The 13,948-nt window shown below is 40.4% G+C and overlaps 1 protein-coding gene across 1 annotated transcript in view; it reads right to left on the minus strand.

Annotated features, from left to right (window-relative positions):
- Window positions 1-7,938, minus strand: part of abcf1 (ATP-binding cassette, sub-family F (GCN20), member 1) — a 100,398-nt gene extending 92,460 nt beyond the window's left edge. Inside the window, exon 1 of the mRNA XM_034160527.1 lies at window positions 7,727-7,938. Within this exon, the coding sequence (XP_034016418.1) occupies window positions 7,727-7,787 (61 nt within the window). The 5' untranslated portion in view covers window positions 7,788-7,938. The remainder of the gene's footprint in view (window positions 1-7,726) is intronic.
- Between the last annotated feature and the right edge of the window lie 6,010 nt (window positions 7,939-13,948).

Genomic DNA, 13,948 nt, shown 5'->3' on the forward strand with positions numbered 1-13,948 from the left:
TGCATGCTGAGATTACCCCGTACCAGATTTGGATATTCATTATCAGGAATTGTGTTCTGTACTGAGTTTACCCTTTCTGCGTGCGGACCAAAATCAGGTTTAATGTGAATACATTCTGATCTCATCTTGTAATGATATTGCTTCTTTGGAATCATTCAGCAATTCTTTTGTCTGGACAGGGTTTAAATCAAATGAAAAGTTAAATGAAGAGTTATTTTTCTCCATAACTTGAAACCAGCTCTCAGTTCTTTACGCCCACAGAAAGGGTACACTCAGTACAGAACAAACTTTGTTTTTTATGCATGCGCAGATAGCAAATATACAAATCTAGTATGGGGGTCATCTCAGTACATGACACCGGATCCCCCTGGTTCAACGGAGGGTTCATAATGCGTTTAGAAACCAAGTTCACAGCGTATTTAGAAACCAGTAGTGATGGGTTGATGACGCTGCATGGAGTGTGTGGCACATTAGCCTAAAGCCCTGGCCATGTATATGATGTTCTTCTTAACTCACTCGATGCCATTGGCTCTTAAACGCGTCTTTTCCGATAGTAACGCTCAGCACCAAAGACGTTTTTTTTCTGATGATAAAGGAAAGTCTGAAGTTTCTTTTGATATGTTTGTTGTTGACATGGACATAGAACTCAATTTGCTATGGGTCTTGAAAAAACACTCAAATGCTGAAAAAATCCTGGCACTGGGATGTTCTGAACTTTGAAAATAGCTGGCACTCAATGAGTTAAGGAACTGCAGGAAACAGATGTTAGAAAGGCTACAGGGGCTTTCTCAGAGTGGAACCTGCTCTGTTGTCCTGTCCTCACAGCCTCCAGGTACTCGGATAATGTGCCTCTAACATCCTCATTCATCTTCACAGTACCTCGTACACAAACCGCCTACCCTATTTTCACTAAATTTTGAACTTCTTGAATGTAGCTCCACACTCAGAGATGAGCCTTGTTAGCCACTTAATATGCCTCTAAGAGCCACCCACCATCGACATTAACGCTTCTCCGATTGTCCGGGACAAGTGTAAAATGTGATCGGACAAGCAATCGTTGTCCGACCGGACAAGTGCCATTTTTTTTTTTTTTTGGTTTAAAATGTTCAAACTCTTTATTTTCATCGCTCGGAACAAAAATACCTGACCGCCGCCTTTTTGTTTTCTTATTTACATCACGTCTTGTCTTGCACCTTGCAAGAAAGCGTCGTTTTTTTCCCACCACTCTCCACACAGTGGACAATCAGAAAACATGGTAACACAGGGTTATCCCGACAACGGAACAACAGCGCCGTGCCATCAGTGTTCTGACTGTGTCGTTGCACTCTGCCCTGCTCTCAGGTAGTTTTCTAAAATCCAGCCAGGCTGTTTGTGCTGAACTTCCCACTTTCTCTCCCCTGCCGGCAGGCTGCAGCTCAGAGAGCACAGTGGGGGAAAAAACCCTCCATCAAAGTCTTCAGATAAAAAGAGCTCCTTCTGCTTGCATAGCTCCAGAAATTCATTTATAGGCTTTATTTTACAGTTGAAAGCCTTCATGTTTGCTCAAATATGGTGCGATAGTGAAGAGTCTTTCATTCCCTTACAGAGAGAGAGAGAGAGGGAGGAAAAAGTGTGAACAGATGCTACACGTTGTAAAAAGCAGCGAAGCAATTTTAATAAACATCATCTTCACCACACAGCCTCAGTGAAATAGTAAAGTGTGAAAAACTGATTCAGAAAGTTTTTTATCCATGATTTCATCATTAAAAGAGCAAATTTACTCCTTTAATTCTTCCAGAATTATTTATTTTTCATTTTCTTTTTATTATTGTTGTTTATGCACCAATGACACCCGATCAAATTACTTGTATGTGAGAACTTACTTGGCAATAAATTTGATTCTGATTTGACAATCAAATCAGTCCAGATTTAGCTCTTGTTCAAACAAAACAATTAGGGGTTATATTGGTTTTTTTGTTGTTGTTTTTTTTTAAAAAGTATGAAATTCCACTCAAAAATGTTGAGAAAAAAAAAAAAAAAGCTAAACTGTCAACATGACAGAAAAACTCTGCCTGGACTTTTACTGGACTAAAGGTACAGTGTGTCATTTTTAAAGCAGAGAGCAAATGCTATGTCCATCAAATATTAATGTGTTTTTAAACTTTTCATTGTTATTTTCTTAACAGACAGAAAAATACAAAAAAGAACTTTGATATTACAACATAAGTGTAATTTGTTTGTCTATTATTCTTGCTTTCAATGCATCTAAAACTACTGAAATTTGTATTTTACCACCCACACAGGAGATAAGCAATTTATGAAAAAGTGTAATTTCAGTACCTCCACAGTAGCATGCCCCTGGACACCCCAGGTGACACGCATCGCATGCCTTTGGCACGCTTCACGCGTTATACAGCTTCATGATGAAGTGGTATAGAGGAGGGTTTTATTAAAAAGAAGACCTGAAACTTCAGCTACAATCTGTCAGAAGGTACATCTGAGATGCAAACCTAGATTTAATGTTTTGGTGAAAGAAAACCCTCCTCTGGACCCCTTCATCAAGAAGCTGTATAACTGGGGACACAAAATGCAAAACATGCACTGTGCACAATTTCTCCAATCACAGCCACAGAAGCCTGTAACTTCTGAGTTGTCTGGGTGTCTTGGTGGCTTTCCTCACTCTTCTCCTTCTTGTACAGTCACTCAGTTTTTGAGAACTGTCTACTCCACACAGATTTACCATAGCGTGCCATAGTGTTTGTATTTCTTCATAACTGATGTAAATAAAGTTCAAGACATATTCAGTGACTTGGAAATGTTCATGTAGCAATCCTCTGACTTGTCTGAAGAAAACTGGCAATTGAACTGATTATTTACAGGTATTATACCAAGGGGCTGATTACTTATGCAACTCATCATCTTGGCTTTGCTATTTTTAATTAATTTACATCAACTTGTAGAGATTTACTTTCACTTTGAGTCTAAGGAAGATAATTTTATAAATTTTTATATTGAGAAGCCTGATCTACTTTTGGTATGTGAAATGCCATAAACAAATTAAAATGCATGAAATACCAAGGGGCTGAATACTTTTTCAAGCCACTGTATATTGTTCAATGTCAGCCAGAAGTCTGTGTAAATTCCATTTCAGTACTCTGTATTTGGGTGATTCTTAGACTACGGGCACTTATTATGTCCTTTGATCATATTGTATGAAAAACAGAAAAAAAGGGGGAAATTTCACACTTTTATAGTTATCTTTACAATGAAAGTGTGTTAAGAAATTTGTTCTAGTAGTCTATGATGACTTTCACCTTTTTTCAGCATCATTATATGCAAATATTGCCGTTTTGTGCTTGTCCCACACCCAGACTTATGAATGGTAAAGAAACGTTTTTTCTAATGTTTTAAAATATCTCTGAATAAAATATCAGTAAAATAATCAAAACATAATTGGGGTATTCAATGTCATACAACTGTTGTGATTTTTTTTTTTTTAAACAAAATGTAGTTGTCCCACACACACATTAAAGAATCACCCATTTGTGATTAACTACAGGCACTATTGGCCTTGTAAATGTAATTTCCACCACACCATTGCCTTAGAATATAAAGCGCCTTGGGGCAACTGTTTGTTGTGATTTGGCGCTATATACATGTGCTCTGATGTCACTGTTTATCTCCATAGAAACTACCCAAACAATCTTTCATACAAACTGTTTACGGACACTACAGTGTTGTGGTGGAAATTACGGCAATAGTGTGGGACCCTACTCGGACTGATAATCTGTGATTTTGGGCATTTACCCGGTGGGCCGCTGCACGTTTTCACGTGCGTGGGCCAGCTCTCCCATATTTATAGAGATTATGGAAATACAGTGTTCTTGAACCGCGCGCTGCTGTCAACACGAGGAAATTCCGTGATCGGTGAAGCTACAGCATTTAATCGGCGCAGCTGCAGAACCACGTCCTGAATTTGTGTCAAAATAAAAGTTCTGTAGTGTTTCATACACGGCGCAGTCTTATTCTAGGTTTCAGTTTTGTTTCCGTTTGATCACACGGTGACTTACATCGAGCACAATGATTGACATGACCAACAGCCAATGACAATTGGAGAAGCATACAGGGTGGCCAATCAGACTGCAGGAAGAGCAGGTGGCCGCTCCCGCCCCTGCAGTGTTGCCAGATGTACGATAATTATTAGTAATTAGTAATAATAGTATTTGTACGATAGTTTTACCCTCTGTACGATCAATAATGGGAAAAAATCCAAAATGTACGATAATTTCAGTTGGTTGCCCAAACACGCATCTTTCTCTGACACCCAAGAATCATTTTGCAGGTGTTGCACTCAGGCGGCATCAAAGACACACCACACACAGGGCTGCTGCTGGCTTTGGCCACCCGGAACAACGTCATTTGAAAGCCCGCTCCCTCTCCATACAAAGTAATGAGTTCCCATCCAATCTCTGCCGTGACAGGAAGATTCCCCAACCAACACCTTTTTTTTTTTTTTGAAACTTTATTTCAACAAATGCAATAACAAATGAACAAAACACAAGAGCAAAGAGATAGACAAGAAAAATAAAAAAAGTTCAAGTTCCTTATGGAGGTGTCAACATTTTTTCTGTGTTGAACAAAATATGCACAAGTGGCCATGGCATCGGATGACGACAGCCACCTCGAGGTTGATTTCGACTCTTTCTAGTCTGGTAATTAACACGTTTGTGTCCCTTCACAGGAAAAAAAAAAAAAAAAAATCTTTCTAGTAGTGCATTCTAGTTTCCCCATTACTATAATTACTGTTTAAAAAATGTGACATAAAATTCTTTGGAAATTAAAAAAGAAAAAAAACGCTAAAATAGCTACGTTGTATGCATTTTGTTTGTGTACAATCATTTCTCCCAAAATACGATAATTTTGAGGTTTTGGTACGATAGTTTCATATTTCATATCTGGCAACACTGCGCCCCTGTGAATGGACTGAGTCCTCGGCACCTGGACCTCTCTGCGATTCGTGCTCTCCCTGCTGCTCGGATTTATTCCCAAATGTTGCTCCTGGTGTGGAAACGAGGGTGAAAATTTAAGATAAAACGAATGAGTGATTTTTTTTTTTTGTTTGTTTTAGGGGTCAAAGCTGTGATCTTTATTGGGACAGCAGAACAGTTATAATGGTAATAGGGGAGGCCGGGGCTGTTTGTAACAGTGTTCAAAGCTGCAGCCATGCTGGCATTTTGATTTCACTTTACACGTTATGAGGATCAGTTCACAGAAGTGAAATACTCTTTGGAGTATTCCACACTTTAAAACAAATTATTTGCTCAGTTTCAAAACAAAACAAAACCCTAAAATAGCAATTGGCATGTTTTTTAAAGAAATTCTAACTCAGCCACTGAGTACACACAAGACACTTATAGTCAGACAAACCCAAGTTTAGCAACGCATTTAATTAAGTGGTTTTGTATACTTAATTTGCTTTGTCCTCTACACTGTTAATTTTAACCAATTTAATTTAAAGGTTTTGGTGTTATTAGTTAGTCAAATTATTCAATTTAAGTTTTTCAAGCTTCTTTTTTGCCTCTATTCCACTCAGTAATGTTCATGCAAAATATTACCTTAATTTTCTCTGTCTCACACACACACACACACACACACACACACACACACACACACACACACACACACACACACACACACACACACACACACACACACAAAAAGCTTTTTTCCACCTGTGTGCTTTTGCTTCCATTTTGTACTATGATCAAGGTGAAATGACAGTGAAAGTGTGTGTTTAGGTGTGTGTTCATGGTGTTTAGGTGTATAGTATTTGTTCATTGGGAGTTTGGTATGGACGGGTGGGTGTGCGTGTTTGGGGGTGGATTCGTTGGGCCAATAGTGGGCTGGTCCAGAGGAAAAATGCCAGGGCCAAAATTTGTTCCCAGTCAACTACATTTTGTTTAAAAAAAATCACAACAGTTGTATGACATTGAATACCCCAATTATGTTTTGATTATTTTACTGATATTTTATTCAGAGATATTTTAAAACATTAGAAAAAAACGTTTCTTTACCATTCATTTTTATCACTGAAGATCAAAAGTCTGGGTGTGGGACAAGCACAAAAGGGCAATATTTGCATATAATGATGCTGAAAAAAGGTGAAAGTCATCATAGACTACTAGAACAAATTTCTTAACACACTTTCATTGTAAAGATAACTATAAAAGTGTGAAATTTCCCCTTTTTTCTGTTTTTCATACAATATGATCAAAGGACATAATAAGTGCCCGTAGTCTAAGAATCACCTAAATATGGAATTTACCAAACAATATTAAAAGGTTGATAATGTATTAATGACCTCTCCCACAACATTTTTTCCCCTTGCATCTGTTATGACATCACAATATGCAAATTAGCCAATGACAACATTTAGCAACTTTTAGGACAGCCAATAGCTACTTTTCTCACTGGGGAGTTGGCAACACTGTTCATGCATTTGTTTTGGTTTGTGTAATGCTTACGAACGCAACACAGGTGAACCTGTAACAGCTTATAAATATAATACAGAGATAAACTGTGACTATTAACACTGCGATTTACTGCTTTTGATAAAGATGATGACCGTGTTTGGGATTTTATTTTGCATTTTATTTTTCATGCGTTTACTTTGTGATCCTGTGAATGCGCAGTTTGTATGACTTGAACTTTGAATGTACCCAGCAGCCTCTGCAGTGCTTAAAACTGGAAACTAACTTAATATTGAATCAACCAGGTTGCGCATGCGCATTCTCAGTAACAAAGATTATTGTTGCTGACACTCTGACATGAAGCATGCGCAATGAAGTCTGGGAGGGTTGATCAGACCGCGACGCCTGGTTTGCAGTCACGTTGTGAACCCTGTGCCGAACCCGGTTTCTAATCACGTTGTGAACCCTGTGCTCAACCCGGTGTCGCCAACTGAACGCCCCCCCCCCAAAAAAAAATAATCGGTCTACCCTGCCTTCACTGCCCATGCGTCATTTTCGGAGAGCCAGCAGCGTCATTTCTGAGCGTCAGCTGCGGTTCACTGATTATCACCTCGTTTCTACTTAACACTGCAATCCAGTCATCATCTATCTCAGACCGTTATTTGAAGCTTTTCTACAACAATCATTTCCACATAAATTCAACATTATTTCATAATAAGACAAGGGACCAATTAGAGCGCCACAGCAGCACATCTGAGTGACGTGCTGGTACATCATTTCAGAGCTCAGTAGTGACTCACCCATTATCGCCTAGTTTCTGCTTAAAACTGACTTTAAATTAATTTCAGAGGTTTTACCTTGTCATCTGATGGTTAATAATCGCATTATTCTGTTTGAGTGCTTTGGCTGATTCAGACTCTGACATGCTGCTGTGATCCGAAATCAGACGTGCGCAGTGAAGGCAGGGCGGACCAGTTTTTAGAGAGAACCGTTCGGTCGGCGACACTGGGTTCGGCACAAGGTTCACAACGCGATTAGAAACAGAGTTCGGCACAGGGTTCACAACGCCACTAGAAACCAGGTTCGGCACCACTTTCACAAATTACTTTTGATACAGGGTTTAGAAAAATGTGACATGAACCAGTCATTGATAATTGCAGTATATAATGCTAACATTAAACTGTGTAATAACTTGAACACAGCGGGTTTCAAAACGCTGACTGACGTAAAGGCTTCGACACTTCAAAGTTTCCACATTAGCTCACCGGCTAACTTACCTGCTGTCGCAGATACCTCGCTGTCCACCCACTCTGCTGCTTCTTTTACTTTTTTGGGCATTTCTCACCTTTTCTGTGGTTCTGATTTGACTTTTTTCTTTTTACTTTATTTAACCCCACTTGTTAGGATCTTTAAAGCGCTAAAAGCAGCTTGCTAACCAACACACATGACACAGCACCACGTCTTCTTCTGGGTGAACAGTGACTGTCGAAAATCCGTCTGATCAGAGCACTATCGCCACCGTCTGGTCAAGAACAAGCTGGTCTTCTGGCTCGTCCCGAATTTCGCAACATTCTACATGTTAAACAGTCCGAAATATCCCTTATTACTGCTGTAAAATGCTGTAAATTGCTTTTTTAATAACCGTGGCTTTTGAGTCCCAGATCGGTACTGTAGTCAAACGCCTTCGTAAAGTCTACAAAGCATGTATTTTATTGGTTCCCTTTAAATGAAACATCTACTCCCAATGCCGCAATAAACAATTGCAAGTGTTTGTGTGTGATTCTCTCATAATTCCAGAAAATCTGAAGAACTTTGCATTTTTACTGAAAATTCAGCTGTATATCCCCCAATTTCTGAAACTGGTACCAAAGCAGAAGACAGTCTCATTTTGTTCTGAGCCCATCCAGCTTTCTAAAAAAAAAAAAAATCTTGAAAATCTTGCAAAAAAAATATTTTTTATTCATTTCTATCACCTGTGCAAAGGTGGAGAAGTGGAAGTTTCCCTGTTTTGCAGTCTGTTCTGATGAACAAGAACCGATATTTAGCAGGTCTCATATGTCTGATCTCCACAGCCGTAGGAGGCGGGGGCATCGGGGGCAACGGCCCCCCGGATTTGGTGCACCACTAAAATTTGGGCAGATGGGTTGGGATATTTGGACATTTGGGGTGAGGAAAATAAAAAATTCTATATATTCAAAAATACAAAGAACAAGAGTAAACATAATGATAAACTTGTATTCATAAGTGTGCATATGAATTATGATTATCATTTAGCCTTAAGCTTCATGATCATGGTTGTGTGGAAGTAGTTTACCTCTGTAGTCAGTTTTTGCGGAGGGCGGTGAGTACAGTAAGCATGTCCCGGTGAGCGTCTGCTGTCCCGCTGGCAACTATACCTGCCACATCTTATTCAGCAGAGAGGTCATTATCATGCTTGAGAAGACTCAAAAGACTCTCAGCATAGTAGTTTTGATGATTTCTGAGAAGACTACCTTAGATCTACTATGGGCCAGGATAGGATCCCAGCATAGGGCTTCTGAAAGAGGTCATGCCAACAGGGTGGATATTAGGGAAAGGACAAAATGTTCTTCTAATTTTTACCATATAACATGTACCAATGTAACACAGATTTTCACCAGATTCTCTTGTTTAGCTTTTGTAGTTGATATGTAATTCACACCACATCGCATGTCAAACATGAACGATCCAAGATTTCTGACGTCTGTCAATCCAGATCCGGATCACCTCCAAAATTCAGTGAAGTCTTCCATGCCTTAATATCTATCTGTGGTGAAAATTTGGTGAGAATCTGTGAAGTAGTTTTGATGTAATTATTCAAAGCCTATATAAAGGAAAATCATGATCCAGAATCCAGATCCAAATCACCTCCAAAATTCAGTGGAGTCTTCCATGCCTTAATATACAACCCCTGGCAAAAATTATGGAATCACCGGCCTCAGAGGATGTTCATTCTGTTGTTTAATTTTGTAGAAAAAAAGCAGATCACAGACATGACACAAAACTAAAGTAATTTCAAATGGCAACTTTCTGGCTTTAAGAAACACTATAAGAAATCAAGAAAAAAAGATTGTGGCAGTCAGTAACGGTTACATTTTAGACCAAGCAGAGGAAAAAATATGGACTCACTCAATTCTGAGGAATAAATTATGGAATCACCCTGTAAATTTCCATCCCCAAAACTAACACCTGCATCAAATCACATCTGCTTGTTGACATTGACCCTATGTCATGAAATTGACCCTATATGTCTTTTTGCAAGGAATGTTTTCACAGTTTTTGCTCTATGGCAAGATGCATTATCTTCTTGAAAAATGATTTCATCATCCTCAAACATCAGAAAAGTGTCCAAAATATCAACGTAAACTTGTGCATTTATTGATGATGTAATGACAGCCATCTCCCCAGTGCCTTTACCTGACATGCAGCCCCATATCATCAATGACTGTGGAAATTTACATGTTCTCTTCAGGCAGTCATCTTTATAAATCTCATTGGAACGGCACCAAACAAAAGTTCCAGCATCATCACCTTGCCCAATGCAGATTCGAGATTCATCACTGAATATGACTTTCATCCAGTCATCCACAGTCCACGATTGCTTTTCTTTAGCCCATTGTAACCTTGTTTTTTTCTGTTTAGGTGTTAATGATTGCTTTCGTTTAGCTTTTCTGTATGTAAATCCCATTTCCTTTAGGCGGTTTCTTACAGTTCGGTCACAGACGTTGACTCCAGTTTCCTCCCATTCGTTTCTCATTTGTTTTGTTGTGCATTTTCGATTTTTGAGACATATTGCTTTAAGTTTTCTGTCTTGACGCTTTGATGTCTTCCTTGGTCTACCAGTATGTTTGCCTTTAACAACCTTCCCATGTTGTTTGTATTTGGTCCAGAGTTTAGACACAGCTGACTGTGAACAACCAACATCTTGTGCAACATTGCGTGATGATTTACCCTCTTTTAAGAGTTTGATAATCCTCTCCTTTGTTTCAATTGACATCTCTCGTGTTGGAGCCATGATTCATGTCAGTCCACTTGGTGCAACAGCTCTCCAAGGTGTGATCACTCCTTTTTAGATGCAGACTAACTAGCAGATGTGATTTGATGCAGGTGTTAGTTTTGGGGATGAAAATTTACAGGGTGATTCCATAATTTATTCCTCAGAATTGAGTGAGTCCATATTTTTTTCCTCTGCTTGGTCTAAAAAAGTAACCGTTACTGACTGCCACAATCTTTTTTTCTTGATTTCTTATAGTGTTTCTTAAAGCCAGAAAGTTGCCATTTGAAATGACTTTAGTTTTGTGTCATGTCTGTGATCTGCTTTTTTTCTACAAAATTAAACAACTGAATGAACATCCTCCGAGGCCGGTGATTCCATAATTTTTGCCAGGGGTTGTATATCTGTGGTGCAAATTTGGTGAGAATCCATTAAGTAGTTTTGACGTAATCCTTCAAAGACTATATAAAGTGAAACCTTGATCTAGAATCCAGATCTGGATCACCTCCAAAATTTTATGGAGTCTTCCCTAACATGTGTCTGTGGTGAAGATTTGGTGAGAATCCGTGAAATAGTTTTGATGTAATCCTTCAAAGGCTATATAAGGTGAGACTTGATCCAGAATCTGGATCCTGTTGGGCTGATACAGCACTCGTCATCCCTGCTGGTGGCAGGCTTCTTCTTTGTCAGGAAGAAGGACAGTACTTTGCGCCCCTACATAGATTTCCGGGGGCTGAACCCCATAAATGATCTGCAACCCTACTGGATTCTGCAGGGGGCTTCTATTTTTCCTGTTGTGGTTGTGACCCAAAATCCGGATTGGACTCCAAAGCAGGACACTGAACAAAAGAATGAAACCACATTTATTGTACAGAAATGAGTATAAGGGAAAATGCTGCAGAATTGTGAATGATGATGAGGAGGTCTGGAGAGAGGAGACCCAGCTCGCGCTGCGGTGAAACAGGAAGCCGCAGCCCAATGAGACCAGGAGCATAGATGATGTAAAGATCCAGGCCAGTAGTTGAGATGAGGTGGTGGTGAGTCCGGAGCCAGGTGGCTCCCTGTGGAGCTGATGGAGGGAAGTGTCACTGTGGAGGAGGAGAGACAGATTGAGTGCAGGTGTTGGAAACCTGAGCCACCACAGCTCACAGTCCACTCAGTAACAAGACAGAAATAGCTGGAAGTTGCACGGCGTGAAAACGCAGCAAAAATGCAAGAAAACAGCGGGTCAGAATCACTGCGACGGAGCGCAGACCAAATGGTTCTACACAGAGATAGCAAGGCCAGGTTGCCAGGCTGTGAATGCTGAGTTTCTGGCTCCAATGAGGTGTTGAACCAGTGTTTCGATATAGGAGGGTTGATTACTGGCAGGTGTGTTCATCAGCTCCACAAAGCACGCCACCTGGAAAACAGAGAGAGAGGCCAGACGAGCAGGAACCAAGGCAGCACACAACACAACACGAACTTTAAAGGAAAAGAAAACCAACTGTTAATTTACAATTGGGTTGGCAGATTATTGTCATAGTCTGCCCTGGGCCTGGATTTTTATCTTGGTTCTGTCTGTGTTCATGTCCCCTGTCTTTGATTTTCAGTTTAGGATTACTTTAGTCACTGGTTTTATTTTGCATATTACTACTTACTACTGTAAGTCCCTTCGGCTGCTCCCTTGTTTGCACTCGGGGTCACCACAGCAAATCCAAGGTGGATCTGCATGTTGATTTGGCACAGGTTTTACGCCGGATGCCCTTCCTGACGCAACTCCACATTACATGGAGAAATGTGGCAGGGGTGGGATTTGAACCCAGAACCTTCCGAACTGAAACCAAGTGCATTAACCACTTGGCCACCACCCCTGCTTATATTACTACTTACTACTATTGCTTGTAATTTCTGTTTGTTATGCTTTTGCCACATGTTAATTCTGTTTTAGTTTCAGCCCCAGCCTTTAATTCTCTTGTTGATCACTTTTCAGTTCTTACTTTTGTTTTCCTGATTTTGTTCCTTCCAGGTGTAGGTTTTTCTTGCATTATTTTTGGGACTCACCTTTCACTTCCTTTCTGCCTGCTTAGTGTTTACTTTTCTGCACTCTCTTGCACCTGTTCGCTTCATCTTTGTCTCCTTCTTCCACACCTCTCTGTCTGCTTACTGTTTGTTTTATTGCACTCTCTTGCTCTTGTTTGTCTCAGCTTTGTCTCCTTCCTGAACTTTCTCACACACCTGTTTTCACTTTCCTTAATCACACCCTGTTATTTAAGCCTTGCATTTTTCTCTGTTCTCTGCCAATACGTTTGACTTTGTCTGCGTTACAGGTTAGTGTTGCTTTGTTAGTCCTTGACCATCTGCTTTTCTGCGTATGACCTTGTTTTTTTTTGCCTCTGCCTCTTGATTTTGGACTCGCTGTGTTTTTGAACCTTGCTAGTTTTTTGGACTCAGATTTTGCCTCAGCTCTGACAACCCTGTTTCTCCTTGCCTCTAAACCCAGCTTGTTTTTTGACATTTGCCTCTGTCTCACATCTGCTGCAGAGGTAAATGTTTACCAAACCTGTGCCTGTTTTTTGATATAAAGCCTTTAAATACTCAACCTTCTGAGTCTGCATATTGTGTCCAGCATACTGTTCGTTCCACGCCATGAATCACGACAATTGATATTGAGAGCCCATATGAAAAGTTGTCGGCATGTGTGATCATTTATGTTAAAGTTATGAGTGTCTTTGTATGGCTGGTCTAAAGCCACCAGCAGACGGCCATGTTGGCTGCTATAACAGTAATGTGTGACGTCACATGGGCACAGAGGTTCAACACTCTGCCAGTGTTGCCCTTCAGTATAGAAGGGGCAGAGCACGTATGTGGCAATCAGCATCCCAGATCCCAAATCGATATCGGGTTCCGAAACTGATGTAATTTGCAGATCGGAATTTCCCAATCCAACCTGCGGGATTTTCCGATACTGGAGAGAAACCTGTGAAACCTCTGTCATGCTGTCTGCTCTGTTTACTGTTGAGTGGCAGGAGAGGAGGGGAGGTTTCTTCTATGCACCGCAACAGAGACGGGTTTTAATCCACCAGTAACAGCAAATTTCCACCCGACTCTCAGGTTTAAATGGTCTGTGCCGCAGACCATGGATTTTCTGAAAAATTAACTGAATTGTGACTGAAAATCAGCAGCTTCACAGCCGCAGCTCGCTTGGAGCTCACCTGAAGTGAACAGCCAATCAGAGTTTCACTTTCTCCCCGCTGAACAGGAAACCCACCAAAATCCTTCAGTGTTTACCCAGTTACTCCTGTGAGTGCTGATGAATTTAGTTTATTTTACAGTTGAAAGGCTTCGTGTTTGCTCAGCAAGAAAACAGCGAGGGACAGACAGAGAGGGAGAGAGCGAGCAAGGGAGAGAGAGGACTTTTACATCAGCGGCTGTTCGCCACCTGTGGCTTTCTGTGCACACACTACGTCACAGCAGTGCCACAAGCGATCCAGGATTTTTTTCTGAT

This window comes from Thalassophryne amazonica, chromosome 20 (genome assembly GCF_902500255.1).
Source record: "Thalassophryne amazonica chromosome 20, fThaAma1.1, whole genome shotgun sequence".
In the NCBI taxonomy this organism is placed as follows: Eukaryota; Metazoa; Chordata; class Actinopteri; order Batrachoidiformes; family Batrachoididae; genus Thalassophryne; species Thalassophryne amazonica.